General features: G+C 36.0%; 7 protein-coding genes across 9 annotated transcripts; 2 read left to right on the top strand and 5 right to left on the bottom strand.

The window, feature by feature from the left end:
* Positions 1 to 1,749: 1,749 nt before the first annotated feature.
* Positions 1,750 to 4,855, top strand: LOC133327815 (WD repeat-containing protein 48 homolog). Its single transcript, XM_061536352.1, has 10 exons — positions 1,750 to 1,939; positions 2,014 to 2,233; positions 2,344 to 2,556; positions 2,626 to 3,201; positions 3,273 to 3,478; positions 3,542 to 3,646; positions 3,965 to 4,104; positions 4,166 to 4,361; positions 4,424 to 4,612; positions 4,679 to 4,855. Exons 1-10 carry the CDS (start codon positions 1,895 to 1,897, stop codon positions 4,796 to 4,798), a joined length of 2,010 nt encoding a protein of 669 aa, XP_061392336.1. The 5' UTR covers positions 1,750 to 1,894; the 3' UTR covers positions 4,799 to 4,855.
* Positions 4,856 to 6,086: 1,231 nt separating this feature from the next.
* LOC133327818 (protein Vhl-like) lies at positions 6,087 to 7,089 on the bottom strand. The gene is made up of 2 exons (XM_061536355.1): positions 6,991 to 7,089; positions 6,087 to 6,500 (listed from the first exon to the last, which is right to left on the bottom strand). The coding sequence occupies exons 1-2, from the start codon at positions 7,087 to 7,089 to the stop codon at positions 6,087 to 6,089; spliced, it is 513 nt and encodes a 170-aa protein (XP_061392339.1).
* Positions 7,090 to 7,964: 875 nt separating this feature from the next.
* On the bottom strand, positions 7,965 to 9,140 carry LOC133327817 (molybdopterin synthase catalytic subunit-like). Its single transcript, XM_061536354.1, has one exon. It carries the CDS (start codon positions 9,138 to 9,140, stop codon positions 7,965 to 7,967), a length of 1,176 nt encoding a protein of 391 aa, XP_061392338.1.
* A 2,540-nt stretch (positions 9,141 to 11,680) lies between these two features.
* LOC133327814 (V-type proton ATPase subunit H) lies at positions 11,681 to 14,851 on the bottom strand. Of its 3 annotated transcripts, XM_061536350.1 has the most exons (9): positions 14,791 to 14,851; positions 14,652 to 14,727; positions 14,012 to 14,490; positions 13,349 to 13,501; positions 12,718 to 12,852; positions 12,529 to 12,654; positions 12,023 to 12,459; positions 11,848 to 11,961; positions 11,681 to 11,783 (listed from the first exon to the last, which is right to left on the bottom strand). In XM_061536350.1, exons 2-9 carry the CDS (start codon positions 14,695 to 14,697, stop codon positions 11,705 to 11,707), a joined length of 1,569 nt encoding a protein of 522 aa, XP_061392334.1. In that variant the 5' UTR covers positions 14,698 to 14,727; positions 14,791 to 14,851; the 3' UTR covers positions 11,681 to 11,704. The 3 variants fall into 3 exon arrangements, with proteins under 3 accessions (XP_061392334.1, XP_061392335.1, XP_061392333.1); XM_061536351.1 differs by lacking the exon at positions 13,349 to 13,501 and having other exon boundaries at positions 14,791 to 14,809; XM_061536349.1 differs by having other exon boundaries at positions 14,652 to 14,793.
* Positions 14,852 to 21,280: 6,429 nt separating this feature from the next.
* LOC133327816 (tRNA-splicing endonuclease subunit Sen2-like) lies at positions 21,281 to 22,086 on the top strand. The gene is made up of 2 exons (XM_061536353.1): positions 21,281 to 21,749; positions 21,809 to 22,086. Exons 1-2 carry the CDS (start codon positions 21,281 to 21,283, stop codon positions 22,084 to 22,086), a joined length of 747 nt encoding a protein of 248 aa, XP_061392337.1.
* A 20-nt stretch (positions 22,087 to 22,106) lies between these two features.
* Positions 22,107 to 22,407, bottom strand: LOC133327820 (COX assembly mitochondrial protein homolog). The gene has a single exon (XM_061536356.1). It carries the CDS (start codon positions 22,350 to 22,352, stop codon positions 22,107 to 22,109), a length of 246 nt encoding a protein of 81 aa, XP_061392340.1. The 5' UTR covers positions 22,353 to 22,407.
* Positions 22,408 to 25,356: 2,949 nt separating this feature from the next.
* On the bottom strand, positions 25,357 to 26,277 carry LOC133327813 (acetyl-CoA carboxylase 1-like). Its single transcript, XM_061536347.1, has 4 exons — positions 26,178 to 26,277; positions 25,768 to 26,115; positions 25,562 to 25,696; positions 25,357 to 25,491 (listed from the first exon to the last, which is right to left on the bottom strand). The coding sequence occupies exons 2-4, from the start codon at positions 26,101 to 26,103 to the stop codon at positions 25,357 to 25,359; spliced, it is 606 nt and encodes a 201-aa protein (XP_061392331.1). The 5' UTR covers positions 26,104 to 26,115; positions 26,178 to 26,277.
* Between the last annotated feature and the right edge of the window lie 6 nt (positions 26,278 to 26,283).

Genomic DNA, 26,283 nt, shown 5'->3' with positions numbered 1-26,283 from the left:
TCTGAAGCATGGGTACTTACGAAAACAGATGAGTTAGCTCTTGGAGTGCTTGAGAGAAAAATTCTCCGAGAGATCTATGGGCCGATCTGCGTTGACGGTGAATATCACCGTCGAATTAACCATGAGTTGTACCAGTTATTCTCGAACATCAACATTGTTAGAGGTATTGAACTGCAGCGACTACGTTGCCTAGGTCATGTTGTGAGAATGGATGAAGATGCCCCAGCCCAGAAGGCATATAAAAGCGAACCAGCTGATGGCTCACGCAGAAGGGGAAGGGACTCATTGTGGTGTCATGGAGAGATTCAAATCTCAGAGGGTGGGAGTTTCCTCGGCAGGATAGCCGTCGGGGAAACCATTGCTTCCATGTCTGACAAAAATTTAGTTCTTCTGCAAATGTTCGTTACTTTCTTGTCTCTTTATTTTTTGTTTTGTTGACATATTTCGGGTTTCCCAACATTTTTTATTTATTTTCATCTTCCGAAGTCCGGCATGATCTAGTTTTTTTGTTCAGCCGAAATGTTCATTGTTGGCAAGAACCACCCCTCATCCGACGAGCTTTAGCTGCGCAAAACGCCAGCATACCCGAAAAGCCACACAATGAACCAATTATACAAAGAAGGGTATCTTTTGTCAACAAAGAAAAAATACACCTCAACCTTGTGGGCTAAAAATAAAGAAAAACAAATGCAACAATTTGTCTGTTCATTGGACATATTTTTAGTCTCATTTGAGAATTTTATGATGGGAACCCTTTTTAATTTGGAACTCATCTATCAATTTTAAATAATGTGACAAATAAATGCCATAAAGTTTTATGTATGTCGATTGACATATTTTCAAAGACAAAGTCCTGATTTATATTAGGCGAGTTTACTTGCGGCAATTTTTATCGTTCTCTTTTGAACTTGCTCCATGCGTCTATACAAGGCAATTCGGTTTCCAAAATATTTTTTATTTGTTGTTTTTTCACATTTAAATATATATAAAATGTCAACAAATACGAAATACACAAAACGAATTGCCAGAAAATTGTCGGTACGAGCAATTTTTTTTCATTTCAATACCCCTTGCCCCTCTCTCCAACAAACAAAGACTTGCCGCAAGTAAACTCGCCTAATCTAAATTTACACTTTGTTTGTAAGAGAGAGGGGCAAGGGGAATAGAAATGGAAAAAATTGCTCGTACCGACAATTTTCTGGCAATTCGTTTTGTGTACTTTGTTTATAGAGCCATTTCAGAAAAAAAAAATAATTCAATTCAGAAAATATATGTTTGCAACCGAATTGCCTTGTATAGACGCATGAATCAAGTTCAAAAGAGAACGATAAGAATTGCTGCAAGTAAACTCGCCTAATCTAAATCAGGACTATCTTCCAATTATAATTTTGCCCTTTTGCAAACCCTGCAGGAATCGAAATTGTTTACAATTTTCAAATTATTTTTCAATTATAAAATAGTATTAACAGCTGATAGTCGAAATGTCAACTGTACGACGGCATTGCCAGCTACCAAAATGTTCCGTCATACTCTTTTTTACAATCATGTAAACAACTGACATTGGTAACCCATAGCCCGGCAGTGTTGCACATACGGCGTAGTAACTAAAATAGTATCTAAAAGTCGATTAATCCAAAGTCGATTTACTTATCCCTAATTTTAACATAATTTCAGGAAGAAAAACAAATAAAGTCCGTAAAAAAGCCTCTAAAATCCAATATATAGCCTGAATGAATTGATTGGGGAAAGATAAATACGAATGCATTGTTATCGAATAGCTACTCTTGATGTTACAGCAGTAGTGCCCCTGTGCCTTAATCAGCCGACTTTATTCTCTGTGTGTCTCTGTTGGACAAGTGATTTTTTGTCTGGTAGAGAAGTAGTCATATAAATAATGTTGACACATAATAAAAGTTGTGGAGGACGCAAAAAAATGCAGGTTAATTAATTTATTGCAATTCTCGATGTTAGATGTGGATGTCAATGTTTGTCATTTTTGGGTTTTCATTCTAGGTCTCCTATGTTATACGAGATGCTGAGGAGAAACAACATCGGAATGGTGTCAATGCCATGCAATTAGATCCAAACAATGGTAAATTATATTCAGCCGGACGTGATGCTATAATACGGGTATGGAACTCCCGTTCCGAATCGAATGATAAATATATACAGTCCATGGAACATCATAATGATTGGGTTAATGACATTGTGCTCTGTTGCAATGGTCGTAATTGTAAGTATGTGAGAGTGGGTGGAAGGAGGAAGGAAGGCAGTAGAGAATTTGTAAATTGTTTTTTGGGGGATAAGTGGAAATATTTAACGTGTGTATGCTTCTCCTTTTAGTAATTAGTGCTAGCTGTGATACAACGGTGAAAGTGTGGAATGCTCACAAAGGATTTTGCATGTCTACCCTAAGAACCCACCGTGATTATGTCCAGGCATTGGCATATGCCAAGGATCGCGAACAGGTGGCCAGTGCTGGCTTGGATAAGGCGATTTTTCTGTGGGACGTTAACACACTAACAGCTTTAACTGCCAGCAATAATACAGTCACAAGTAAGATCAAATTTATTTTGAAATACCCACTTGATAATAATAAAAAAAAATTATTTTTTTTTCTCACAGCATCTAGTCTAAATGGCTGTAAAGACTCCATCTACAGTTTAGCAATGAATCCTGCTGGTACGGTCATAGTGAGCGGCTCCACAGAGAACATCTTGCGAGTATGGGATCCACGCACCTGTGTACGCAACATGAAATTGCGAGGCCACACAGAAAATGTACGAGCCCTGGTGGTATCGGCCGATGGCAATCAAGTTGTTTCCGGCAGTTCAGATGGTACGATAAAAATTTGGAATTTAGGTCAACAACGTTGTGTTCAAACCATCCACGTCCATAAAGAGGGTGTTTGGAGTTTATTAATGACGGACAACTTCCAATATATTATATCGGGTAGTCGTGATCGTAATATTGTCATAACCGAGTTGAGAAATCCCAGCAATTCGATGGTGGTGTGTGAAGAAAAGGCTCCAGTATTAAGTCTCTGCTTTAATATTGATAAGACGGGGGTATGGGCCACTACCTGGAATTCCGATATACGTTGTTGGAAACTGCCACTGTATGACAAGTGTACATTGAATTCAAGTGGCGGTATGGATGCTCAATGGACCTCCACGGGAACAGAATTGGCATGTATTAAGGGTATGTTGCGGGTTTTGAAATTGCAAAGGGGAGAAGGATTTTCATTATTGATTGATTTCTATTATTTGTAGGTGGTGCTGCCATTAAAAAATGCGTTGTTCTAAATGATAAACGTCACATTGTTACCCGCGACACGGAAGACAATGTAGCCATATATGATGTATTACGAGTAGTTAAGAAGGAGGAGTTGGGTAAAGTTGATTTCGAAGAGGAAATCAAAAAACGCAACAAACAAGTATACATTCCCAATTGGTTTACTGTTGATTTAAAAACGGGGGTATGTCCATTGCTTGTAGTTGATTCTTGGCAATTGCTACAATTATAGTTTTTGTATTTTTAGATGCCTACTATTGTTTTGGGCCAAGACGAGGTGGATTGTTTTGCTGCCTGGGTATCAATAGAAGCTGGTCTTCCTGAATGTTCGGATCCACAATCAGAAATGAAGGTAATTGAAATACAATTTTTGGAACTCTAATCAAAAATAAGGAACGAGATTTTGGATTGAATGTTAAGTTTTATAGACACATCGATTTGTATTTCTTTCGATTAAACATTTTTCATATTTATACTGTAAAAATTTAATTTAGTTTATTACAATTTTGGCAAACAAGCCTAAAAGGCCATTATTACTTTAGAACCTAATCAAAAATAGTTCTTCCTGGCAAATAATGTATTTAATATTTTTATTCAAATTAAAAATTCAGTCGTTCTTAAATTCATATCTGTTATTTATTATGAAATGACGACAAAAATTATTTTTCAGATAAATTATGGTAAATTGTTATTAGAAGCATTGCTGGAATATTGGACACCACCCCATAGCTTGCCACCCAATGACATGGAACAAGATATAAGAGGCAATGGATTTTTCCAAGTACCAAAACATACACCGGTAATATTAAGGTAAGTTTGTTTTTGTTATTTCACTCAGATTTTAATTAATTCCCGTATTCTTCGATTACAGTGAGGTTGGTGGTCGAACTGTATCCCGATTATTGGTACGTGATGCTGCTGGAGAAAGTGAAACTACATTGCTACACGAAACCGTACCACAATGGGTAACAGATGTTGTCATAGAAAAGACCACACCGAAATTTTTAAAAATTCCATTCTTCCTAACACCACATCCGTCTATGGGTAAACCGGAAAGAACGAAGAAAGTAAGAAATTTTAAAACAATGCCTAGAGGCAATTATTTATATAAATTATGATGTGATTTTAGGATCGTTTGGTGGCCAATGAATTTATACAGTGCCGTAAAGTGTGTGAACATGTTTTGGATAAAGTTTTGGGAGCTGAGACCACACCAAGTGGTGGCAATGCATCCAGTTCTTCACAGAACAGCGATGCCAATTCGGAGGGTTCTCAAGTGCCGGCCGAAGATCGCATTGAGTTATGGTGCAATGATGTGGTATGTTTTGTTGAAACTCTATTTTTAGATAATCAATTTTAAAATTTTGTTTCTTTTCCCCTACAGGTGGTGGATCCAAACATGGACCTACGTACTGTTCGCCATTTTATTTGGAAGCAACAACAAACCGATCTCACATTCCAGTACAAAACTAAGCCAAATTTTTCATATGATGGAAAACTTTGAACAAACAACGGTAGAAGCAACAGTTTATGTGATTCTCTAAATTTCAGCTGATGATAAGGCACAAGACAGACAAATTAAGAAATACAATGGGTGGTGGGTGTTGTGCGCATTCTTGTGTGAACGCATTTGACAACTCACAACCGCCCAAACAACAAGCACGTGATGACTACAAGTGTATGGAATCTGTGGAAACAACAAACGAACGCAAGGACATGCCAAAATTCTTAATATGATCATCAAAAAAAATTGTTTTATTTAGTTTGTTGTTAGGTTTTTTTCGGTTTATTGTAACACCTAAAGCATTTCAAAAGCTTAAGGAAATACAATTATATTGCAAAAAATAATCACATTAAAAAAAGAAATTTGGCAATCCACTCCCAAAGAAAAAATATCTTAACCATACCACATACACAATGTTTACCATTCCAATTATTTCTTCCCCATTTGCTTAGTTGTATAGCTAACAAGAAAAACAAATACTCATTCCATTTCTTTCTCACCACAACCAAAAAAAACTTTCTACTTTTCTAAGCTATATAAAAAAACAAAAACTTTGTACAGAGCGTTGTATTTTCTGTGGCGAGATGGATTGCCTTTCTTTATGTTTTTTTCTGTAACATTTATAGTTTTTAATTACAATTATTATTACATAGATTCACACATACCTATGCTTAAGATCTAAACATAAAAAAGAAAGTAAATTATTTAAATCTAAAAACACGACAGACTAAGTAAAACATATTTCACATTATATTATAGAATGGAAAGTATGAAAGGAAGAAAGTGTTGTTATCCAATTTGTAGCTATAATAAAATTAAACATTTAAACAAAAACACATATTCAAATATGATAATGCTAATAATAATAATGATGATGCCCCAATAAATGCAGGCAATTGACTTATAATAAAGAAAAATACAATTTTTTAAACAATAGAATAAATATTGTAAAAAATTTTCTTCTCAATGAAATCACATTAGCATTTAGGAGAGTAGTCATTTAGGAAAAGTGTTTTGGATTGGTAATGGAAATCAAAACAATTCTTCAACATTTTGTACTTGTAGAATAAATTCTCAGACGTAATTTTTGAAAAATCAGATGGACTTGATAAAGTTTTGGAATCGAATTGATTTCTATAGCACAATCAAATAAATTTACTAACATTTCCTGGAGATTTTCTTCCTTCGTAAATACTTTACAACTTCAACAATACACATTAGAGTGTATAAAAATGTCATCATAATCCTAACGACTTAACGGGTGACACAAACACCACCCACCACTTTGCTAACTATTTCTTCGTCTTCCCATGCCAATTGCCCTGTGCTTCTCAATTAATCCCAACACCGATTTAATATCGTTGTATAACGTTCGTGGCAAATTTAAACTTTTCAGAAATTCATCATTTTGACCATAAATAAGATCGGAAAAACGCCATAAACATCTTGTACGCAGACTTTGATTTACAGGCGGATGTATTGCTATCAATTTGCGGCAGGGCAACCATTGCCCGGCATTCTTCACGCGATACAATTGTGGCCAAAAGATATCCTGATGTTTGACATGCATACGTTCACCGGTACGGGCATCACGAAACAACCATGGATGTGTTACAAATGTATTGGCCTTTATGCCAGCACCCGGAGGTAATGTTGTAAATAAATCTTGTGAGCCATTGAAATCCATCCAGTATAAATTCACCTGGAAGTAAACTGACTTTAGTAAAATAAGGAAATAATGAAAAACTAAGGTTTTGTACAAAGCAATCAACTTGATTCCAAATTAAAGTATAGCAAACTGAAATTAAGGTTTGATCACGTAAAGATGTATTTTCCGGGGTATGAAACATTGAGTTCCAAAAACAAATTTATGGATCAATGGGAGTATTAGAGATGTCATTATATAGATGACAATTAGGTCACGTCCCCAAATTTATTGAGGAAAGTCCGTCCATGTCTGTCGCTATATAGACAACTGAATATTGTCATAAACTAATGGCTTGGTAATTTATTTTTATTATTCAAATAAACTTGAAATATTGGCAATTGTATGGACGGTATGGGGGGTTTCTATTAAAGAGTTTATGTACAATCCATATCAATTTAAATTCTGATATCAAGTTCAAATTATTCCAAACATATTGTTCGGATTCCAGCTGTGCATTATTTACATTGGCGACTCCTCCTCTCACCTGTCGCTGTGTTGTATTAAGAAAAAATACATGCGTCTGTTCATTTGAACGTTGAGCCGCCAATCTTGGCGGTGGCTGGACTGGTGGTTCAAGCGCCATTGTACGTTTGTAATGTACTTTGTTGCATTTGTTTAATAGAAAAAAGTATAAATTTTGAATTCTTTTAAATTGATATTGTATAGTTCACGAAAGACTTAGTTCAATTAAAAGATTCACTGAAGTGAACTATTGAATTAGTATCATTATTGAGTGTTATCATTTCGTAGTGGATGGCATTACTAGTAAACAGCAAATAGAATGCAGACTTGCCGTTTTGGGCAATTCGGACCGAATAGATAATAGATTTCCATGTTCTGGAAAAGATTTTATGTTAAGATAAATCTGTTGTTAGGTTTAAGATTTTGGAGTAGTAGATGTATAGTGGTTTTTGGAAGCGATCATGGCCTTGTCGCTAGGTTCCCATTCATGAAAAATAAATAAATTGAAAATTGAATAAACCCCATAATAAAAGTAAATAAAAAATTAAATAATAAAAATGAATTTCGTCACATCTAGCCAAGATACAGCTCCTAAAAGAATCAGTCGAATTTACTGCGTCCAAATTCACTCTATTACTAGACTTCCATAAACGAATAATATCCAATAACAACTTGAAGGAATTATCATACCCAATATTCTTAAAAAGGTTCTGTGATCCATACACAATGTAAATTCTTAGCCGGGTCAGTGGCGACCATAAGTTTATTATTTATCGAAATAATTAACATCTTCTCTGAAAGGTTAAAGCTTCATGATTTTAAATATTTTCGATGTTTAATAACAGTATAGGCATCCTATAAAAATTAAAACTCCATTACAATATTAATTATATAATAACACTTTATTATTTTTAGATGTTTGTACAATATTGTCTTATAAAATAAATAATCTAATGTTTCTTATGTATAAATTCTAATCACAAATGTATGTATATCCTAGATATGCTGCAATTCAGCTTGAATTATACGATCTATATCGTCGATAGCATATACTTTACGACACGCCTTCCTAGCATTACTTGATGTAGGCTTTGTTGAAGGATCATTTATTGCATTGTAGTTCTCCATGGAACTTATAGAAGTATTCCCATTATTATTATTATTTACCGATTTATCAAATAAATTATGACAATATTCCGGTGATATTGACTCTAAAAATAATATACGATCTTCAATGTTTTTCAAACGCTGATGAATACTTTTCTGTTGTGTATTATTTAAATTCAAATGTTCCTCGATATCACGCGTTCTCTCTAGTAAGGCATGTTTTATAGGGGCTGTAGTCTTTATTTCCTTCTTTTCTTTTTTGATTTTCGGTTCCAAGTCGGATTCCATTAGCGTATCTAATGTTTCTAAATAGTCCTGTCGTACTTGTGGTCCAATTTTATTTTCAATTTGACGAACTTTTAAGTGGCATTTCGAATTTTCCTGTTTTATTATGGTACCAGCAATGCGGGCACACGATGATGATGATGACGACTCTTCTTCATCATCGTTTTGTTTTTCAGCCGTGTAGTTAGGATTTATATAGTCTACAATATTATTGATATCGATTTCTTCTCTTTTTCGTTCGATAAAACTTTGTATTCGTCGATTTATTTCAGTTTCACTTGCTGAAATTTGTACAAATTTCGATGGTAGGGAGTGTTCTTGTTGTATGTCGCATAGCTTTTCATCGAATGTCTCTGCCTCGGTAGATTCCACGCACATGGTAAATTCGTCTCCCTCATATTTTTCTTTTCTCCATATTGGTACACGTTTCTTAAGTTCGTCAATTACCACTGCAATGGCATCTAAGGAGGATTTGGTGTGTGTCGATGATATGCCAATAACAACATTGGCCTCACCTATCGGTACTGGACCAATACGGTGATATATAACAATATTACAAAGATCTGACCAACGAAATCGTAATTCTCCACAAATATTTTCCATTTCTCTTTCGGCCATTGATTCACAGGCTCCAAATTCCAGAGATATTAACTTTTTACCTCCTAATGAACTGCGGGTAGTGCCAACAAATAATGAGGTAGTGTAACAGGCATCAGAGGCTGCTAAATCTGTTATGGAGCCAATGTCCAAGGAATCTCGAGTTAGCAAGAGGTAGTTCATTTTGATCACCAATAAATGGATTCGGCTCTGGAAGGTATGTATTTTAAATCAATTTAGAATTTATGATATGTTGAACGCAAGGGTATACTTACATTTGGAATAAGTTGGTAATAAACACTAATATGGAAATAAAAAATTAAAAAAATATCGAAATCAAGTCCAGCGTTCAGGATTTGTTTTGTTTTGATTCCGGCTCTCTAGAAAGAAATAGTTCATTGTTGATGTTCACAAAAACGAACTGTGTGAACTAGTGACGTTTTTTGTGAATGATTTGTTTAAATAAATATTTATCCGCAGTTCGTCCTCGGACGGCTCACAAGAAAGACGTAAAATTTTAAATGAGTATTACACGCCCACGGGCTTAAAAATAGATTTTTACAAAATGGCGGTTGTTAAGCGTTCGCTTAACTAACACGTGCGTTTTTAAATACGGATAACCTATAAATTACGAGTCGTTCAACAGAATCCAAACAGCTGCGCATGGAATTTTCAATTTTCGTAAATTTAATAACAAAAGAAGATGCTTTTCGCAACTATGTGACTCCTTCACAGTAGAAGAGTTCACTGATACACAAGGCTTAGAAAGTCTGAACATTGTGGTCAAATTCTTAAAGAAGATCGAAGTCAACCTGCAAAACACAAACCACCATCTATGGATAAAGTCAAATTCGTAGCTTAAGCTACATATGGAGACATGGCACTAAACCTTCTATCCCTATAGAAAGTGGGCCAACCAAAATAATACATAAAAAAAAAAAAAAAAAAAAATATTTATCCGCATAAAATGTCGTTAGAATAAAATAAAAAAATAAATTAATAAAATAAAACTAAATAGAATTAAAATGTATTTCAGTGTTTCTATCGAAAATTAAGTTGGGAATGTAATTAAAAAAATAATTTCATCCTATACTTTGTAAAATGTACAATCAAAGCAATACACCCAATAGAAAAAGTCTGTGTACAATTTAGTAATATACGATTAATATTCAGAAAGAAGTATTAACACTAGAACGCCGAAGGCCGCTGACCGCTTTCCAATTTCAAGTACAAAAGCAACTGTGCATTTAATGACACTTTTTTTAAATTTGGTGAATTTTTTATAATAAACGTAATTCTATGAGGTACAAAAAGTCACCAAATTTAAAAAAAAAAGTGTCATTAAATGCACAGTTGCTTTTGTACTTGAAATTGGAAAGCGGTCAAAATGACCGCCTTCGGCAATCTAGTGTTAAAAAGTCAGGTATATTTTTGTATACATGAAAAAACAATTAGATAACAATTTTTTTAGAGAAAAATAATTGAGATCGTCTAGAAAATGTGTTATAAAAAAACATAGATATTATTTAATATTTTAGATTATAATTAAGAGCCTGTTAGATAGCCCCATCAGAACATGGCATAACAACCCAGTTGTTCAAAAAATATCAATTGTCTGCTATTATATAGTTATATAGCTAGTTACTTGGTGATCTAGTTACTTCATACTCCAAAAAGGAACACAAAATAGACAGTTGGATTTTTTTGTCAATTGAAAAAGTTGTCTACGCACATCACACCAATTCAGTAGTTACTGGTAATGCAAAGGGTAATGAATCGACTATCGAAATAACTGTATACTGGTAACGCAGGCAGGGGACAATTGACTTCCCCAATGACATACCCATGTTAAATTCACCAGTCTAGGGCATGAAGTGGTAACTAGTGGTACTTACAGGTAATTAGTGAAATATCTAGTTCATCACCAGTTACTCGAACTACTGGGAATGTTGCAATATACAATAAAGAATTAATATATATATATATATAATAAAATAATACTAAAATAATAAAAAAGTACCAATTATTTTATGAGAGCACTACTATCAGAGCAGAGTCCAAACAATCACATTTGGTTCAGCGCAAATTCAGTATATCTGTACGTACGTTGAAGCAAGAGAAGTTGGTTCCAAATTCGTGCCATCCGAACAACAAATGATCGTTCGAAAATAAACGAGAATTGTGGAATTAAAAATTGAATGAATTTGTGTGATTTTAACATCTAGCTCGAGAACAGCTGATTTTCAAATAGCATCAGCTGTTCTCCGGACATTACCGGACTTGAAAGTTGTGTATTCCTGCTCCATATTGGCTGAATATATCATAGCCCTTTCAAACCCAAAAATAAAACAAATAACTGAAATAATTTTTAACAAGCTTGTTTTTTTATTCATCTATTATTGTAGATATTTACAAACAAAAGCAACAACACATACATTCATCACGAATTAGAAACAAATTTGATAACAGAAAATTTTAAAATAAAAACAAAAAAGGGAGAATAAGAATTTGGAATGATTTTTTGATCAGAATTTTCAAGTGACAATCAAATTAAAATGAATATAATAAGAATCATCATTTGTATATAGGTAGTATTATTATTATCAGAGGAAACACACATTGTTTGATTTCATACTGCATCAATTGCATATTTTTCAGTGAAATTATTTAGTTATTAATACATTTCATTACTTAAGAGTTTAATAACATACTAATGGTTTATTTATATTAATGGGGAATTATAATACTTAAGCTTTGCCGCTAATGGCAGCTGAACCTTGTTTTTGGGTTTCATTGTCTTTTTCCAATTGTTTGCCCAAATATTCCCTGGAGAGAAGAATATAAAATTTATTTTTTTTTCGAATATATTGTTAAAATAAAATTGACTTACCAGTTGTGAACCATCAATTTTTGTACGGCCAACAAGGCTTCATAACGTACATTGGGATCTTCATGACCCAACAATTGCATAACAATTTGTTTGCCGCCCAATTGTTCCAAGACGCTGGGAAAGGTGAAAATAGGTTTCAAGAATAAACGGTTTAAGGTTTTCTTTTCAAACTTACTGTTTTCCTCTGGGATAATGACGAACATATTCTCCAATATCATAGCAGGCAACAGACAAAATAATGGGATCCTTGGAGGTTTCCAAAAGATGTACCAAAATGCGCAACAATTCGTAGTTCTTCTCATTCAAACGTTGGGCATTTTCACGCCAGAATTTGGCAGATTTGTGTACGGGCGACCATTCCAAGCGGGCACTGCGCAATTCTGTGGCATATTCATCGAATGAGGACAAATCTTGTACAGAGTTTTGCAACTTTTCTGTTAAGAATTCAACATCAGCGGAGATGTCTTCGTCATCGAAACGACGTTGTTCCAAAATGGAAAGTTGTTTCAAGACTTTGCATTGTACCATGGCAATGCAATGTTCCTTGGCAACTTGGGCATCGGTTGGCTTTTCAATCAAGTTGCGGAATACACCCAAAATGATGCGGGTAACCTGCAAACAATAATAATTTGATATACAATAAAACCTAAATAGTGGTAATTAATTTAAAAAAAATGTTACCTTTTCCTTGGCACAATCATTGAGGATATCAGCCAAAATGGGGATGACCGTGAATTTGTTCATTTTTGTGGCCAACAAAGGATTGAAGGTCAAGACCCACAAACAGAAGACCAATTGATATTGTACCTGTAAAATTTGTACAGATTAGTAATGAATTTCGCTATTCATATTTGTAATTTGTTTACTCACTTGGAAGTTGACACGAGATGACAAAATGCGCACCAAAGTGCTGATACCATCAACACTAACAAAAGCAAAACGATATTCATCAATACGCAACATCATTTGCAGGCAACGGGCCACAGATTGAATATATTCGTTGGACTGTTATTTGAAAATAATGTGAAAAAAATTTATTATTATTTGTGTTTAAATTTTTGAATTAGTTAGTTGGTGTTATTTTTATAAAATAAGAAACGCAACAAGTTGTATGGCATTGAATAGGTCAGGCCAAAGGACCATAATTCCAGTATAAAATTTAATAAAAATCCCAGAAAAGATGACAAAAGTTTTGATAATCCTTTTGAATATGAAAGACAGGTCCACAATATCAAAAAACAACAACAAATAAAACATTAACAAAACAAGGCGAATTACAGACAATGAAATTTGAGGGTTGGACATATAACAAAAAAAAAATTCAATTTACATTTATTTAAAATCTTTCTAAGCAAAGTCTGTCAATATTTCGAATAAATTTACAAGACTGTGATAAAATGCTGAATATTAGAAGTTAGCCAATTAGTAGAACGATGAATATGCTATTATTATGTTATTGGTAGTATTTTGCAAGTAATTAAATTGCTTAAAAGCCCACTACCGTCTTGCCCGCCGCTGCAGCTTGTTCACGATATTTCAAAAATTCAACCAGATCAAGGTGATTTGTGTGTCCCTTATCATGTCCATCTGAATGTATTATAATGGTTTGGATTCTTTTTGATAGGGCAGTCATCTCACTGATATATTTTTTGCACTGATTTTTTTGGGGGAATATTATTAGGTTATTTTGAGGTTGATGGAACATATTTGTGCAGAATCGGGGATAAAAAGAAAAATATATAAGTTTATGACCTATTCAAGTGGGGGAGTCCAAATAAATAAAATCTAATTAGAATATTTGTCCTCGATGCAAATAAGAAAAAGAATTTTGAAAAATAATCTGCAGACAATTTTTTTTGATTTTAAAAATTAACAGGTCAAAACAAAGAACTACTATTTCCATTAAACAAATATAAAATATTAAAAAACCACATAAAGTTCAAAATTATTTAAATAAACAGCCCATTTGTTTGATATCATAAATAGGGGTTTCAACATATTCTTTCGATTGAGCAAATAGTCACGATACGATAATTTCGAACACGACAACAATGTGTACATCAAAAGGCCGCAAACGACGACGAATCATGTGTCTAGATAACAACTACAACAAAAAAACCATTCTTCTCTCATCTCATCACCCTCTCTCTATCAATTTGCTCACCTGTACAGTCAATTGATCCTTCAAGAATTGCAAATAGAAGTTCAAATCTGATTTGGGCATCATTTCATGACCCCAGCATGCCAATTTGGCCAAGATACGAGATGACATATTCACAATGAAACCATCTTGACGATTCAACAGATTCAAGAAAGGGCCCCAAACACATTCCTTGCGCTTGGCACAATATTCATGGAAAATATCAACACGAGAACGATCCTCTTGCAACAGATCGTCAATCATGACCATGATATATTGAATAGTCGAATCTTTGGAGACATGAGACAACAGATTCAACAAAGTCTTAACAGCTTGGGCTGGATTCGATTGCAAGTAGGCAGCCTTTGAGTTATCCAAAGCACTAATGCATTGATAATCTTCTTGGGAAATCATTTGGGATTGCATGTACGATGCCCAGTTAATGGTTTTGGTACGGATATCAGCGGCCTGTTGCTGCAACACAGATGTTGCAGCAATCATATCTGGAAAACAGAAGATAAAGAAGAAAAACAAAGACGTAATTAAATTCAATATTATATTCGTCAATGATCATAATAATGATGTATACATTTTTTTCATTGTCACAAATAACATGCAATCATTATTGATTTTTGTCCAGAAATCTTTTTATTTTTCTACTTACCAATGCTCTCTTCGGGCATTTTCATTAAATCGGCAACGTCAGACATGGCTACTGCTTTATTTGTTGTTATTTTTTCCTAAAAAAATCAATAAAATTTTCACCAATTCCGTTGGAAAATAGCAGTAGACAAAATTTTTACACTGAATTCAGCTGACAGTAGGTCTTGTGACTTGTGATGTCAAAGTAATGAGTATTTTGGGTACAAATTAACCAATACCGATTATATTTAACTGTCATTTTAAGAGGTGCTGTAATTAGTGGTACAAGTAACGTGTGAAGTGACAAGAAAATAAGGTTACTGCAAATACGTAAATCGAAGCTTGTGGCTGAATTAAAGATGGAGCTTAAACGGCATTTACATCAGAACTTTTTCTGGGATAACCTCCTCCAGGAGGATTTATTTGACATATTTGAAATTGACAATTTAGATCAACTGGATTTTATAAATTCCGTACAATGTAAACGGTGATGAATATTTGGCGAACTCTCTTTGTCATGATTTAGATTAGGCGAGTGTACTTGCGGCAAGTCTTTGTTTGTAGGAGAGAGGGGCAAGCGGAATAGAAATGAAAAAAAATGCTTGTAGAAATGAAAAAAAAATTGCTTGTAGAAGAAAAGAAGGTTACTGCAAATACGTAAATCGAAGCTTGTGGCTGAATTAAAGATGGAGCTTAAACGGCATTTACATCAGAACTTTTTCTGGGATAACCTCCTCCAGGAGGATTTATTTGACATATATGAAATTGACAATTTAGATCAACTGGATTTTATAAATTCCGTACAATGTAAACGTTGATGAATATTTGGCGAACTCTCTTTGTCATGATTTAGATTAGGCGAGTTTACTTGCGGCAAGTCTTTGTTTGTAGGAGAGAGGGGCAAGGGGAATAGATATGAAAAAAAAATTGTTTGTACCTACAATGTTCTGGCAATTCGTTTTGTGTATTTCGTATTAGTTGGCATTTTATATATATTTAAATGTGAAAAAACAACAAATAGAAAAATATTTTGGAAACCGAATTGCCTTGTATAGACGCATGAAGCAAGTTCAAAATACAACGACAAGAATTGCCGCAAGTAAACTCGCCTAATCTAAATCAAGACTTTTCGAGAAATAGAGGGTATATTGCCACATGAAATTATACAAATAAATTTAATTGAAATCCTGGTATAATAATTAAAAAGTAGGGCCATGGCATAATTACAGAAGGTAGTCTCATTTGAGAGTTTGAGGATGGCAAATCCGATGTTCTACCCACTTGCCCACTTAAACTTGCTGACTGATTTATTGATATTAAAATCCCTATAATGTCCTAACTAAGCTTGCTCTTTAATATTAATTTTTAGTAACTCAGCAATATTAATAGTTGGTCCATTCCCGTACTGCAAGAATCTACTTGATTTTACTATTTTATTCGATATCATAAAGGAAAATTCGTTATGGTAGTAAAAAGTAGTAGATTCTTGCAGAACAGACCAAATTATATCTAAGTCGAAATTGACAAATCGATATATCTACATTTGTTACAGGAATTCCCTTCCAGAACCTAAAAGAATCTTCTATTTTGAAACCAAAATTCCAGTATATCGATATATAGCATTTCCACATTAAATGAAACCTTTTACAAATTAAATGAACCCTTTTCCAAATTAAATGAATCCTTTTCCAAATTAAATGAAACCTTTTCCAAATTAAATGAAACCTTTTCCAAATTAAATGAAACCTTTTCCACTTGAAATGAAACCTTTTACAAATAGAATGAACACTTTTCCAATTGAAATGAAACCTTTTACAAATAGAATGAAACTTTTTCCAAATTAAATGAAATCTTTATTCTTATCTAAGGAAATATAATATTTGCACTAATTTTAAACCAATATTTGAAAATTAAATCAAAGAATATTAACAAATATAGTTGTATGGCTATGTAATTAACATAAATATTCTTTAATTCGCAGAACAGACCAAATGATATCTAAGTCGAAATTGACAAATCGATATATCTACATTTGTTACAGTTGTTCCGTTCCAGAACCTAAAACAATCTACTATTTAGAAACCAAAATTCCAGTATATCGATATATATTATTGTTCTTTTCCCGTACTGCAAGAATCTTCAATTTTTTTACTACGATAACACTTTTTTCCTTTATGATATCGAAAAAAATAGTAAAAACTCGTAGATTCATGCAGTACGCGAACAGACCATATATATGCTCTGTCATATTTACTTATAAACATATATAACATGTTGTTGTTGTAGCAACAGAATACATGTTGTTTTGTCATGCATCGTCTGGTTCTGCATCCTCTACCTCCAAATTCAGGAAAGCTGCAACTTCAGCGGGCTGCGCCCAAAGAGAATTTGGCGATAGGTGAGTAGGCTTAGCTGGGCAATTGAAGAGGTGCAACGTGTCGTGTGGTCCTAGTCCACATGCCGGACATGTGTTAGGTATCGAGCCGTCAATTCTTGCCCAATATGAATTGAGGCGGTTGCACCATCCTGATCTTAGTTGAGCTAAGACTACTCGTGTTTGCCTTGGCAGCTGCTTCTCCTCAGCTGCTATGGATGGGGGGTGGTCCCCAATTATGGTATTCACTCTATATTGCTCTACTGCTTGAGCGACTGCATCCGTGTGAATACCATTCAGACCTGCTTGATAGGCCTCTTGATCTAGGGGTTCACGCTTGTACCTTTGGACCTCTCTCTCTAGATCATGAAGATCTTTCCTGACGTGCCTGGGTGGGGGAGTCCTGTCCATAAGGCTATGGAAGGGATGTTCCTGACGATAACACCCAAGCAGGTACTGCATCGACAACATATAGTTGTGACGATGGACGGGTAAGATCTTCGTCTCCTCATGAAGATGGTCCACTGGAGTCATGAGGAGACACCCTGTTGCAGTTCTCAGGGCAGCGTTCTGGCAGGTCTGAATATTCTTCCACTGCGTATCACTGACATTCGCGAACCACACTGGCGCCGCATAGCTTACCACTGACCGGCCTATTGCTTTATAAGAGGTCAACAAGGTTTCTTTGTCAGCGCCCCAAGTGCTGCCGGCTAGCGACTTGAGGACCTTGTTCCTACTTCTCAGCTTATCGCATAAAGCAGTGGCATGCGCGGACGACTTGAAAAGGTTGTCGAACGTTACTCCCAATATCTTGGGGTAGTTGGTGGTCGGAATCAATTCACCATCGACCATTATGTTCAGCGGGAGCTTCATTTCAGCCGTCCATGTGGTGAACAGTGTGGCTGTTGATTTGGTGGCGGATATTTTCATATTCCTCAGATGGAAGTAGTTAACAATATCGGCTATGTAGACGTTTAGCCTCTCACATATATCATCAATAATGGGACCCGACGCCATGATCGTGCAATCATCCGCATACATCACGATCTCTATGCCGTCCGGTGGTTGTGGAATATCAGAAAGGTAGAGGTTAAACAGTTCCGGAGATATCACCCCTCCTTGGGGAACTCCCTGTTTCACTCTACGGGGTTTAGACTTCCTGTTTCTGAATTCCACATACGACTGGCGTCCACACATATAGTTGACTATCCAACGTTTCAAACACGGTCGGAGATTCGTCCTCTCTATATCCTCGAACAGCTTGGCATGGTTGACGGTATCGAAGGCCTTCGATAGGTCAAGTGCCACCATAACTGTTCGGTTGCACGGCCTGTTCTGGTTGAGTCCTCTGCTAATATGTGTGGAAATGGCGTGTAATGCTGTTGTTGTACTATGCATCTTACGGAATCCATGTTGGTATTGGGCAACTGGAAAACTGCTTCTCAACGATGGGAGGAGTAGCGCCTCAAGTGTCTTCGCTACCGGCGACAGGAGTGAAATCGGCCTGTACGATTCACCCCTGCTGGCATCCTTGCCTGGCTTCAGTAGCGGGACCACCCTGCCTATTTTCTAGGCTTCAGGAACTATGTGGGTGGTTAACGACAAGTTGAGGGCTGATGTTAGGTACTCAACTCCAGGTTCATCCAGCTGCTTTAGCATTACCATGGAAATTCCGTCCGGTCCCAACGCTTTGGATGATTTAGCGTTCTTGATGACATCTGCAACGTCCTCCTTCGTAAATTGTGGTGGTTCCTCCTCAGCTCGGAGTGCTCTTATGCGACGTAGCACACTCCTTTTCGCCCTGTCACTCTCGGGGTGCTCTATGAACTGCCGGGTCTGTTACAGTTACGTCGTTAAATGTAACAGCCGTCCTGTCATCTTTCCTTCCAGGATTCGAGAGTGACTTAACCGTTGCCCACAATTTACTCGTTCCGGTGGCAATGTTGCATTGCTTCAGGTGGTCTAGCCACTTTTTCCTTTTGTGCTCGCATACTAATCTGTTGACTTCAAGGGTAAGCTCTCGCACCCTTGGGTCCTCAGGAGTAGTACGACGGAGCTCATCACGCTCATTGGCCAATACCGTTGCTTCTGCTGGGAAGTTAGGTCTTACTTCGGGTATTCGACCAGCAGGTATGAAGCGAGCGGCAGCAGTAGCGATGATTTTGCGGAAATTCCTCTCAGCTACCCGTGGATCTGAGGGAGTGGGCAGCTCTCTGAAGCGGTGATTGGTAAACTCTCTGAAGCCAGGCCAATCAGCTTTCCCATGGTTCAGGAAAGTACGGCTTTCAGAGGTTATGAAGTCTGGTGGTCTGTTTACGGAGACGATGATCGGAAGGTGGTCTGAGCCTAGTGAAACGACGGGTTGCCAGGTTACGTCATTTATCAGACCCGGTGCCACAATGGTGATGTCTGGCGAGCTGTGGCAATCTCCTCTTATCCTCGTGGGGGCATCCTCATTAACCGTGCAAAATGTTGAGCTATCAATTTGCTCAGCCAGCGCTGTACCAATCTGGTCATTACCTAGGACGGAATGCCATAATTCATGGTGCGCATTGAAATCCCCTAGTACCAGGCGGTTATTACCTTCTAAAAGCGGACTGATATCCGGTAAATAACGCGGTGTACAGCTATTCATCGGCGGTATATAAACATTGAGCACCTCTACCTCGGCAGTTCCACACTTGACTGCTACCCCCATACATTCCATGTATGGGTCACTAGAGTCTAGCTCAAGCGAGATAGGTCTGTACTGGACAGAATGGTGTAATAAGAATGCGAGTCCCCCACCTCCGCTTCTGGTACGATCCTTCCGTACAACGTTGTAACCATCGCAACGCTGCAAGCTACAGTTCTCAGTTAGCTTTGTTTCTTGGATCGCACCGACCATTATTCTCTTGCGACTCATAAAATCTACAATTTCGCTGATTTTGTTGCGAAGACCGTCGCAGTTGAACTGCAAAAACGATGCATTTTCAAGGCGCGGAACAGCAATATGTGGTGTTAAATGCTGCGCGTTTTGCTGTTGGGGAGACTGCGGGGGTGTCTCGTACTCCGACGATGACGATTCGGATGATGAATCGGACGACGACTCTTGAGACACACTGGGAGACGTGCTAGCGCAGCATGAAGCAACGTAACTCCTTTCGCAGTACTCCTGGATCCTGTTCAGTCCAGAGCAGCCTCGAAAATGCACCCATTCTCCACATCCATTGCATCTCACCGAGACAGATCTGTGGTGGATGCGGTTTCTGCAAACACTGCAGAACCAAGGTTACTTTCAATCCCGGCACGGACCAGTAGGGTTCGGAGCAGGCATTCCGGGATATAATGCCGCTCCCATGACAAAAATGACGAACACGAACATGTATTTGTTGATGTGACAGCCTCTGGTCGGAGTCCATCTCCGAGTCAATCCGGTACAAAGAACCAGCTGCCGTGGGATTGTATATAACATGTTGTTCTGTTTATTTGACATATTTTTAAGGAAAATATCGCCAAAATGAATGGAATGTCACAACATGTTATTGCAATTATGATTATGATAAGAATTCTTCAAAATACTCGAAAACATTTGTCTTTGAGTGCTGTAATGTTGAAATTTTATTAAAACTGAATTTGAAGTTTCTTTAATTTTTAATTGAATAATGGTGGTACCGTTATATGGGGAATATGTTAAATCTCTGACCCTTAAAACGTATTTCTCAGCAAACATTTTCTATCGCAAAAAAATATCCAAAAAGTCACCACCAGGCGATGAAAACCCTCATATACAATATCAAAAGCCACCTTACTATGGTTAGAATTTTAAGGTAAAAATTTCAAAATGATCCACGATCGGACCCTAGACTTGGCTTCTTCCACACGTTCGATGTAAATGTAGCATTATTCTTCATGTTTTTAAATTCACGTGTGACATTAGGCTTCCGCAAAAATTAAAGACACTACCAGTTGTAATCATCTGTTCAAACCCCCTAACAGCTGTTAAAATTCCCTGTTGTCGAGCAAGCCTAATCGGTCGATTTGTTTTGATTCCCCTATTCGGCCCGATTTTCGACCTAAGAGACACTAATCCCAATCGGTGTTTGTTTTGATTCTGGCTTTTATCAGTTACGTTTTGAAGCAATTTCGTCCAATTCCACAACGCCGTTAGAAACGGCAGAAACGGCATTGTACTTTTTAAACCAACGCCACGCCAATTATTTTTATTATTTTATTAATTTTATTAAATTAATTAATTCAAACGAGGAAACAGAAATCAAAATAAAAACAAAGCGAAAATGTTTTTTGTGCCACATTTGAAGCATAAAAGAGGTGGCACCTATGATGTGCTCCCGTTTCCTCCGCCCTGTACCAATGAAGGACAAGATGCATATAACGGAATTTTTACTGGAATATCTGTAGAAATTTGCAATGCCAATGATATTAGAGCTTTATACACCAATGGATTTTATGGCAAAGGCTCACAATCGCGGAGCGTACCTAATGTGGTGTATAAAAACCCATCAGAAATTGATCTCGAAGAACGGGAAACGCTATCGCTGGGCTTAGAAGAGTCATTTTTCTTGGCCTATTATTTGCGGGTCTTGAAAATCTTCGATTTCGACGAAAAAGAAATAACATGGGAAGATTTTATGAAGTCGGCTTTAAAAGTTAATGGCACCTTTGTGGAGTCGGTTGCCGCTTATGTATACTTGAAATCCAAGGGTTGGGTTGTAAAGAGTGGACTGAAATTTGCTGGAAACTATTGTGAGTATATAACACAAAATAAATGTGGTAATGGGTCTAATTTAATAAACTACTTTCAGTGATTTATAGCAAGGGTCCCCGATTTTTCCATGCCAGTTTTGTGGTCATTGTGAATATTCCTTCCAATACACAGCATTTAGAACCCAAGAAAATAAAAGGTTTACAAAGAATAGCTGAAACATCTGATAAGGATGTCCTTCTACTAGATATCACCAAACCTAAAAATTTCAAAATGCAAACTCCACAAAATATTGCCATGCTGAACGTAACCGAATCTATTATAAAGCGTTTTAATTACACATCATATGTACAAACTCAACGTAATAGTATATCATAAATGCTTAAATCGAAGAAAAATTAAACTTTTTCTACTCTGTGTTTTTTGGGAATGCCGGTTCTGCGAAATTCCGATCTTTCTTGTAGGTAAATCTGTTTGCACTCCTCCTTAAATGCCTCATTCTTATACCACTTGCTTAGGCATTCTTTTAAATGGGAATTTTCTTTGCGACACGATACTACCATCAGTACACCACTGTCTTTGCAACAGGCTTGGAAATCTGCAACTTCTTTGGTGCAGTGTATCTCCTTAGCACGGTCTCGCATAATTTTGGGAATTAGAATCTCAACTTCTACCTTGCGCAGAGATGTGTCATTGGGATCACCTGTAAATAAGCGGTTATTGGGGTCCTGAGTGGAATACGTTGCGGCAACTTACCCAAACCATGTGGGTCCTTGGGATTAAAGGTATTTATGGGAGCTGTGGTCTCAACGTTCATATTTTCTAAGGTGTTTTCGTTTTTACCCGAATTTGAGAAAAAAGTGGCGTAAGTGGTGTGCTTTCGAATGAAAAAGTTAAGTACAATGCCGTTTCTAAAGTTTTGACGGCGTTGTGGAATTGGACGAAATTGCTTCAAAACGTAACTGATAAAAGCCAGAATCAAAATAAACACCGATTGGATTAGTGTCTCTTAGGTCGAAAATCGGGCCGAATAGGGGAATCAAAACAAATCGACCGATTAGGCTTGCTCAATATCAGCTGTTCAGAGAATCAAACAGCTGTTCGGTAACTAGGCCATAGGGATAAGTAAATCGACTAATCGATTAATCGACTTTTGCATTGAAGACATTCAAGGGTCAATTAACCCATAGAAGACCGTAAATTTATGCTTAAACTGAGGTATTTAATTTAATTGATAGAGTAACTTCGGGTAATGTGGACCACCACTATCTTTTTTTTATATTGTGGGCGTAACAAAGGTAAAAAATAAAAACAAATTGTTTTCACAACATGGTAGATTTGTTGGCTAATTATATTCCAGGTCAAAAATTATATATATTTGTTCATAAAATTGTTATTGCATTATATTTCAAAAAACTCTAAACTGCAAATAAAAATAACTTGGCGGGTAATGTGGACCAGTATGTGTGGGTAATGATGATCAGTAAGTTAAAGGTAGGTTGTGGATTAATTTTGATAAATTTCAATTAATTGCACTCTTGGGTAACAATGAATGCAAAAATATATACGCTAAAACTGCAAAAAAAAAACGCTAAACTACACAAAAACGCTGCATGTGCATTGACCTTGTATACTATGCAAGGATTTGGGAATCGCAAGGGGAGAACCCTTGCGATGCTCTATTCTGAAATCAAAACCTTGGTGTTTTAGACTCCAACGCGCCAATCTGCCGCTCAGGTCCTTTTGGCTCATTAGCCATTTGAGGCTAGAATGGTCCGTTATAATCCTAAAAGGTAAGCCCTCCACGTAGGGTCTAAAACGATTTACACAAACTATTGCAGCCAGACATTCCAGTTCTGTGACTGTATAATTTCGCTGAGTGCGTTGTTCCAGATGCGCTATATCGCCTTGATGTAGACGCCTTAGACATTGACTTGTGTTTCCCTGAAATAGATTTATCGTCCAGCCATTTCGATTGTCCTGATGACAAAAACCACTTTGAACGATGTCAAAAGAAAAGCTGCGATTGAATTAAATTAATTTGCAGTTTATTATTTCACTACATAATTATGTGCCTTTTTATTTAAATTCCATATTTTATCTCCCCAAATTCTTAAAGTGGTCAATTATTTTACGATATGCTCCTCCTTCTTTATTTCGTCCTTCAAATCATGCACCCAATACATTTGAAAGATAAAATATTTTTTTTGTTGCTTTATTATTGTTCTATCATAATGTCATCACATTCTCCCACTCCCTATAATACCTAATGACAAATTTTCCCCAATGCGGACTTTTTCGCTTTCGAACTTGATTAAGAATAAGGGGAAAGTGAAAATGCGGCGAGTTGTGGATCAGTATAACTTTAAAGAGAAGAGCGAACAAATTCACGGTGAATTGATGTCCAGAGTAATGCTGATTACTTATTAGGGAATAAGTCTCAACTGAGTATCTAGTTCACAGTTTTTAAATAGCAGTCATCGATATATCATTTTCGTCTTACAATAGTTTTGTGTAAGAAAGATTTGTGATTGCAACAACCTCAAATATATCAATGAAAACGTTGATATCAGCTGGTTATCACACCTAAAAATGCAGTGTTCTTGAAAAATCACCCACCGAAAGATTCAACATAAAATGGAAACACACATTTTTTAAATTTCTTCATGATTTATTTTATACAATTTCTATATAATATTCTTCATAATTATCATTCGTTTTTTTTGTTTACCTGAAAAAATGTCTTATTTATTTCGTATTTCTTTACAGCTTATCTAAAATAATAGTAATAATAATCGTTTACAATTAATAACATTTGAATTTCTTGGCTTGTTTTTCGTTTTTTAAATACATATATAAACTAATGGAAAGTATTTTATACTTATAAACGTTTCGTTATTTATACAATAATAAATCGTTAATAAGTTGCTTTGTTGTTTAATGGAAAAATAAAAAAATCATATAATGATGAAGAGACAACAACATGCGTATAACTAAAAATTTAACTAAATAGTAGGGTGTGTGAGTTAAGGAAAAACAAAATCAAAAAATCAAGACAATGTGCGTCCGTTTTTTTAGTTAGAGATAGGTTAGATTATAGGTTTTAAACCAACACCGACGATGTGTGTGTTTGTGTAATAACCATCGTCTATTTTAAGTTATGTCGTCCCCCATCGTTTTTGTTTGTTTTTTTTTTTTAATTTCTTTTAAAAACATTTTAATTATTTTTTTCTTCTTTAAATTCAAATTCACGTACAAAAAAAGAAAAATAACAAATGCATTAAAAAATAGAAATGTCTTAATTATTCGAAGAAAAGAATTAACAAAATATGAACATGTTGTTAATGTTCTCCTATATATCTTAAAGAATATTAACACAATATCATTTATACATAATAAGAGTCAATGAGTTGTGGATAAATGGATGGATGAGTGTTCTTTTTTAGGTGAAATTGGTTTGCTCATGACAGTTGGTTGGTTGGTGTCATTAGTTTTGCTATTCATCAAAGGATGTACTGGGTGTATGTGTGTGGTGAGGTGGGGTGGGGTTTAGAAGAAAAATCTATGGTCTTTAGCTTAGTATTTGTTGAACTGGTAGAAAAAATTCTGAGGTGGCATATTTGTCGTGTTGTTATTTGTTGAACTATATCATCCTTGAGTTCCGCTAGGTTGTTGTTCATTTAATTGTAATTGGGCTAAAGTGCGTACAACTACACCACGATTAACGGGTGAGAGATTTTGACATAGACCAACAACAGCGTCTAGTGTAACATCGGGACAGTCCTAAAAAGATTAAAAAATATTTTTTTTTAAATATGTTTTTATATTTTAAGCTTGTTACACAAGTATTTACCTCAAGCATTTTCGTAATAGACGAAATAATGGCATCCTTGCGTACGGCATTAATATTGCCAGTTACAATAGAATCGGGTTTCAATTGCTCCAAATACCATTGAACCATTTCTTCGTTCTTTTCCCAAATGTAAGACTAAAATGAGAAAAAAGAATTCATCATAAGTATTTCAATTGTAATTAAATTATTTTCAATATACAACATACCTCCGTTGTACCCTTATCTTCGACCAACCAACGTCTCAACATCTGTTTAGCTTGACCTACACTCAAACCTTCTTGGGCTTGAATGATTTTCTTGATGAAAGCATCCTCAAGCAGTAGACGTCTTAGACGCCAGTATAGCCATGTGCGTGATTCACGCCATGGTACAATTTCATTAATGCAACCCTTCTCCAACATACGTTCGGGGGTGTCATGCAAATCGGCAAAGTGTACAGCAACGGTGTGGTATACATGAATCATAGCCTCAATACGTTCCTTTATTTTTTCATTAACTTGACTGGCCTTTAGCTTATCACCAGCAGCCAAAGCTTCGTCCATTTCTTTTTTCAACTAAAAAAATAATACATTTTGAAGACATTTTTTCAAAACTCCCTAAATTTATAGCTACTTACTGCAATGGTTGTGGGATCCAAACGATGTATCGTCTTGACTAGATCCTTTTCTTTGTACTTGATTTCCACAATACCCTCTGGTTCCAAAACACCAGCTCTAGCCTCT

Source organism: Musca vetustissima, unplaced genomic scaffold, assembly GCF_032173495.1.
Source record: "Musca vetustissima isolate MV318-11 ecotype Yass unplaced genomic scaffold, APGP_CSIRO_Mvet_v1 utg169082, whole genome shotgun sequence".
Taxonomy (NCBI): Eukaryota; Metazoa; Arthropoda; class Insecta; order Diptera; family Muscidae; genus Musca; species Musca vetustissima.
The sequence above is the reverse complement of the archived record's forward strand: the minus strand, read 5'-3'. Positions and strand labels throughout refer to the sequence as shown.

Excerpts from the sequence above, each read along its gene's own strand:
- LOC133327813 (XM_061536347.1), bottom strand. The coding sequence starts at position 26,103 with ATGGACGAAGCTTTGGCTGCTGGTGATAAGCTAAAGGCCAGTCAAGTT. Across the intron at positions 25,697-25,767 it reads AAGATAAGGGTACAACGGAG|TCTTACATTTGGGAAAAGAA; the intron begins GTATGTTGTATA and ends TTCTCATTTTAG. Across the intron at positions 25,492-25,561 it reads CTATTACGAAAATGCTTGAG|GACTGTCCCGATGTTACACT; the intron begins GTAAATACTTGT and ends TAATCTTTTTAG.
- LOC133327817 (XM_061536354.1), bottom strand. The coding sequence starts at position 9,140 with ATGAACTACCTCTTGCTAACTCGAGATTCCTTGGACATTGGCTCCATA.
- LOC133327814 (XM_061536350.1), bottom strand. The coding sequence starts at position 14,697 with ATGTCTGACGTTGCCGATTTAATGAAAATGCCCGAAGAGAGCATTG. Across the intron at positions 13,502-14,011 it reads AGGATCAATTGACTGTACAG|TGCAAAAAATATATCAGTGA; the intron begins GTGAGCAAATTG and ends CAAAAAAATCAG. Across the intron at positions 11,962-12,022 it reads CATTATCCCAGAGGAAAACA|CGTCTTGGAACAATTGGGCG; the intron begins GTAAGTTTGAAA and ends CACCTTTCCCAG.
- LOC133327820 (XM_061536356.1), bottom strand. The coding sequence starts at position 22,352 with ATGCGAGACCGTGCTAAGGAGATACACTGCACCAAAGAAGTTGCAGAT.
- LOC133327816 (XM_061536353.1), top strand. The coding sequence starts at position 21,281 with ATGTTTTTTGTGCCACATTTGAAGCATAAAAGAGGTGGCACCTATGAT. Across the intron at positions 21,750-21,808 it reads GAAATTTGCTGGAAACTATT|TGATTTATAGCAAGGGTCCC; the intron begins GTGAGTATATAA and ends AACTACTTTCAG.
- LOC133327815 (XM_061536352.1), top strand. The coding sequence starts at position 1,895 with ATGTTGACACATAATAAAAGTTGTGGAGGACGCAAAAAAATGCAG. Across the intron at positions 4,105-4,165 it reads CATACACCGGTAATATTAAG|TGAGGTTGGTGGTCGAACTG; the intron begins GTAAGTTTGTTT and ends CTTCGATTACAG. Across the intron at positions 4,362-4,423 it reads AACCGGAAAGAACGAAGAAA|GATCGTTTGGTGGCCAATGA; the intron begins GTAAGAAATTTT and ends ATGTGATTTTAG.
- LOC133327818 (XM_061536355.1), bottom strand. The coding sequence starts at position 7,089 with ATGGCGCTTGAACCACCAGTCCAGCCACCGCCAAGATTGGCGGCTCAA. Across the intron at positions 6,501-6,990 it reads TTAATACAACACAGCGACAG|GTGAATTTATACTGGATGGA; the intron begins GTGAGAGGAGGA and ends GTTTACTTCCAG.